Below are 5231 nucleotides of genomic sequence, written 5' to 3'. Positions count from 1 at the left end.
ACAAAGCCTCTTGATGAAAGTGAAAGTGGAGAGTGAAAAAGTTGGCTTAAAGCTCAACATTCAGAAAACGAAGATCATGGCATCCGGTCCCATCACTTCATGGGAAATAGATGGGGAAACAGTGGAAACAGTGACAGACTTTATTTTTGGGGCTCCAAAATCACTGCAGATGGTGACTGCAGCCATGAAATTAAAAGACACTTACTCCTTGGAAGGAAAGTTATGACCAACGTAGATAGCATATTTAAAAGCAGAGAGATTACTTTGCCAACAAAGGTTCATCTAGTCAAGGCTATGGTTTTTCCTGTGATCATGTATGGATGTGAGAGTTGGACTGTGAAGAAGGCTGAGCGCCGAAGAATTGATGCTTTTGAACTGTGGTGTTGGAGAAGACTCTTGAGAGTCCCTTGGACTGCAAGGAGATCCAACCAGTCCATTCTGAAGGAGATGAGCCCTGGGATTTCTTTGGAAGGAATGATGCTAAAGCTGAAACTCCAGTACTTTGGCCACCTCATGCGAAGAGTTGACCATTGGAAAAGACTCTGATGCTGGGAGGGATTGGGGGCAAGAGGAGAAGGGGACGACAGAGGATGAGATGGCTGGATGGCATCACTGACTCGATGGACGTGAGTCTGGGTGAACTCCGGGTGTTGGTGATGGACAGGGAGGCCTGGCATGCTGCGATTCATGGGGTTGCAAAGAGTCGGATACGACTGAGCGACTGATCTGATCTGATCTGATCTTAGTGTAGGTTGACTTTGACTGTGGCTTTATTCAGTTAGCATGGTGTATTTGAGACTTATCCATATCCATATGGTTACCTATATGAATTTCCTCTCTCTCTTTTAGTCGCTATGTCGTGTCTGACTCTTTGCGACCTCATGGATTGTAGCCCACCAGGCTCTTCTGTCCATGGGATTCATCAGGCAAGAATACTGGAGTGGGTTGCCATTTCTTTCTCCAGGGCATCTTCCTGACCCAGGAACTGAACCCCGGTCTCCTGCATTGCAGGGAGATTCTTTACCAAGTGAGCTCTGAGGGAAGCCCATGAATTCCCTAAAGATGCCATAAAAAAAGTACCAGAAACTGGATGGCACAAGTAACAGAAATTGCTTGTGTCACATTTCTGGAGCCTAGAAATCTGAAACTGAGGTATCAGCAGAGTTGGTTCTCTTGTTCCTTCTGAAGGCTGAAGGGGAAAAGATGCTTTTATGTTTTTCTTAGTGACTGGGTAGTATTTGATGACAATCTTTGCTGTTCCTTGACTTCTGCTGCCTCATCCTGATCTCCATCTTCGTTTTCACATGTGTTCTCTCTCTGTGTGTATGAGTTTATGTGTGTGTGTGTGTCCAAATTTTCTCTTTTGGTAAGCATACCAGTCACATTGATCTAGGAGCACACTCTGCTTTGGTATGACCTTATCTTAACTAATTATATCTCTAATGACCCTATTTTCAACAAGATCAATTCCTGAGGTCCTGGGGATTAGGTCTTCAACATATAAATTTTAGGCACACAATTCAACCCACAGTATATCAATTAAGAAATATTTCTTATTGCTAGATGGTATTCCATTATATGGAAACTGCAGATTGTTATTCCTTTCTCATTTAAGTGCATTTGGGTTGGTTCTAATGTCTGGAGATTAAAAAAGGAAAAGCATCTAAACTTGTATGAGCGTAGGTGTTACTTTCATTGGGGTAAATATATGTGAGTTAGATTTGTTGGTTAGATAATGTGCTAAGTTGATCAGTCATGTCTGACTCTTTATGGCCCCATGGACTGTAGCCCACCAGGATCCTCTGCCCATGGGACTTTCCAGGCAAGAATACTGGAGCGGATTGCCATTTCCTACTTCACAGGATCTTCCTGATGCAGGGATCAAACCTTGTGTCTCCTGCATTGGCAGGTGGATTTTTTTACCACTAGTGCCCGGGTAGACAATAAGTATACATTTAATTGAGTGGAAACTGTCAAACTGTTTTCTAAGGTTGTACTAACATTTTGCACTTTCTCCCACCAGTGCATTGCAATTGCGTAACTTCTTTGCCAGCACTTGATACTAAACTGGTTTTAAAATTTGTATTTTGGTGTTATTTCATGTCCATTTCTGGCTGTTTCTCAAGGGAGACTCAAGAGGACAACCACTGGGATGTCCCTGACAGGCCAGTGATTCCAATATCACTTTCCAGTGCAAGGGGTATAATTTCGATTTCTGGTCTGGGAGCTAGGATTCTGCCTGCCTCTCAGCCAGAAAATCGAAACATAAAACAGAAGCAATATTGTAACAAATTCAATAAAAACTTTAAAAACTGTCCACATCAAAAAAATCTCAGAAAAGGGTGCAATCATTTGATCCATAATAGTCACATACTGTATCATTTCATTGATATGATACAGCTGCTACTGCTACTGCTGCTGCTAAGTCACTTCAGTCGTGTCCGACTCTGTGCGACCCCATAGATGGCAGCCCACCAGGCTCCCCCGTAAGTAAATCAGCTGAAAGCCAATTATCGGTTAAAGTCTGAGGGACGCAAAGGAAGGAGGAGTTACTGCCAAGTGGGTACAAAGTCTTCTTTGTGAGTGAAAAATACGTTGGAATCAGACAGATGTGATGGTTGTACAACACTGTGAATGTACTAAACGCCACTAATCCGTACACTTTAAAGTTGTTAAATTTAATCTTACATTTCATATCAACTAAGAGATGGAAGCAGATGAAATTAGACAGTAAGGGGAGATCCAACCAGTCCATTCTGAAGGAGATCAGCTCTGGGATTTCTTTGGAAGGAATGATGCTGAGGCTGAAACTCCAGTACTTTGGCCACCTCATGCGAAGAGTTGACTCATTGGAAAAGACTCTGATGCTGGGAGGGCTTGGGGGCAAGAGGAGAAGGGGACGAGAGAGATGAGATGGCTGGATGGCATCACCAACTCGATGGACGTGAGTCTGAGTGAACTCGGGAGTTGGTGATGGACAGGGAGGTCTGGCGTGCTGCTACTCATGGGGTCACAAAGAGTCGGACACGACGGAGCGACTGAACTGAACTGAACTGAACTGAACTGAAGGGGAGAAACCTAATGTGACTACAAAGGCAGGGATGGCACAGATACAGATGCAGACATGAGACAGCTGACTAGAACGTAACGACAGAGTGGCATTAACAATTTCAAGACATTTATTGCCAAAAAATGGATAGCATTATTATTTTCAGTGAAATTTTCAAAACAAAATGTGAAGAGTTAGTGCCCATAAGATTAAGATAAAAATAAGTGAATCATGTGCATCCTCTTATTCTAATAGGGCTATTTACCTTTGGTAAATTTCACATGAATGTGCCTTTTCCCCCCAAATCACTCAGTAATGACTGAAGCATTGGTTTATTAAGCTGCTATAATTATTTAGCCCTAGATAAAATACACCAACAAAAGCACATACTTCATTAAAAGCTTTTATTATATTTTGTCTGCATTTTAAATGGTTGGAACTATTCCTCAACTAAAGAGAGAAAAAATATGAGGCAAAATCTATATCCTACCATCCCAAATGGCCATTGTCATTTGAGTCATTGCATGGAGCAGATTCAAAGGGGTAAAATAGCTTTTGTAGACTCTACCTATATGAAGAGAAAATCTAGAGAAACTTTCGCCTTCTCAGCAGCTTTGTTAAATGCACCCTTGACTTCTCTGTTCCTCAGGCTGTAGACCACGGGGTTCAGCATGGGGATGAGCATTGTATAGAACACGGATGTGATTTTGTCTGTGTCCATGGAGTGGCTGGAGCTGGGCTGTACATACATGACGATGACAGTCCCATAAAATATGGAAACAGTAGTGAGGTGAGAAGTGCAGGTAGACAGAGCCTTCTGGTACCCCTCTTGTGAGTGCACCTTCAAAATTGTCATAAATATGAACAGGTAGGAAATCAAGATTACAAAAAGCGCAAACAAGACATTGAAGCTTGAGACAAGGACAAGAATCATTTCACTGATGTGTTTCTCAGAGCAAGAGAGAGTCATGACTGCTGGGACATCACAGAAAAAGTGATGGATCGCGTTGGACCCACAGAAAGAGAGACTGAACATGTCTCCAGTGTTGACAGAAGCATTCAGAACACCACACGCATAAGAGCCTAAGACAAGACAAGCACACCTATTTTTCGTCATGGAGGTGGTGTAATGTAGGGGCTTGCACACTGCTGCGTAGCGGTCATAAGCCATTGAAGCCAAGAGATAACTTTCCACAGTGGCAAAGACTATAAAAAAGAACATTTGAGCAGCACATGCATGGTAGGAGATGACTTTGTCTGCTTTTAGGAGCCCAGCCATTGCTTTTGGAGTGACAGTGGAGGAGTAACAAAAGTCCACCAGAGACAGGTTACAGAGGAAAAAATACATAGGAGTGTGGAGACGAGAGTCCAGCAGGATCAACGTGGTCATCCCCAGGTTCCCAATGAGAGTGAGGAGGTAAATGAAGGTGAAGATTATAAAGAGAGGAATCTGCAGCTGTGGGTCATCTGTGAGTCCGAGCAGGATGAAATCGGTTACCTCTGTGCTATTCTTTATGGATCTGAGAATCACAAGATGCTCTTATAATGAAAATTAGGGAGAGAGTGATGCAGAAAGAAGAGTTGCACAGAAATTGAAATGCACAAGCATTATTTATTACAATAGGATTCACAGAGAAGATTCTTCACGGACACCTTTCCAACATGTAAATTTTCTGTATGAATAATCTGAGTTACAGGAAGGGATAATGAGCTTGGAAGGTTATATGCCTGGAATGCATTGATCTCTAAATCAGATTTTTGAGTCTCCCAAGAGGTGGAGCTACTGGTAAAGAACCTGCCTGCCAATGCAGAAGAGGTAAGAGATGCCGCTTGGATCTCTGGGGGCAGAAGATCCCCTGGAGAAGGGCATGGCAACCCACTCCAGTATTCTTGCCTGGAGAATTCCATGGACGGGGAGCCTGACAGGCTACAGTTGATGGGGTTGCAAAGAGTCAGACACGACTGAAGTGAATTAGCAGCCCACGAGCTTATGCTTTTATAGTGCTCACGTGTATTTATTTAATACTCTCTTTGCTGCTAAGTCACTTTCATTGCATGAAAGTGAAAAGTGAAAGTGAAGTCGTTCAGTCATGTCCAACTCTTAGAGACTCCATGGACTGCAGCCTACTAGGCTTCTCCATCCATGGGATTTTTCCAGGCAAGAGTACTGGAGTGGGGTGCC

General features: G+C 43.1%; 1 protein-coding gene across 1 annotated transcript; it reads right to left on the bottom strand.

The window, feature by feature from the left end:
- Positions 1 to 3617: 3617 nt before the first annotated feature.
- On the bottom strand, positions 3618 to 4569 carry LOC104988697 (olfactory receptor 5B2-like; the record flags this gene model as incomplete). Its single annotated transcript, XM_010840114.1, has 1 exon — positions 3618 to 4569. A coding segment is annotated over one exon (952 nt), but the record flags the coding sequence as incomplete, so codon positions are not given.
- Positions 4570 to 5231: the final 662 nt, after the last annotated feature.

The sequence above is a fragment of the Bison bison genome, unplaced genomic scaffold (genome assembly GCF_000754665.1).
Source record: "Bison bison bison isolate TAMUID 2011002044 unplaced genomic scaffold, Bison_UMD1.0 scf7180017846553, whole genome shotgun sequence".
NCBI lineage: Eukaryota > Metazoa > Chordata > Mammalia > Artiodactyla > Bovidae > Bison > Bison bison.
Note: the sequence above shows the minus strand (reverse complement) of the source record. Positions and strands in the feature narration are given on the sequence as shown.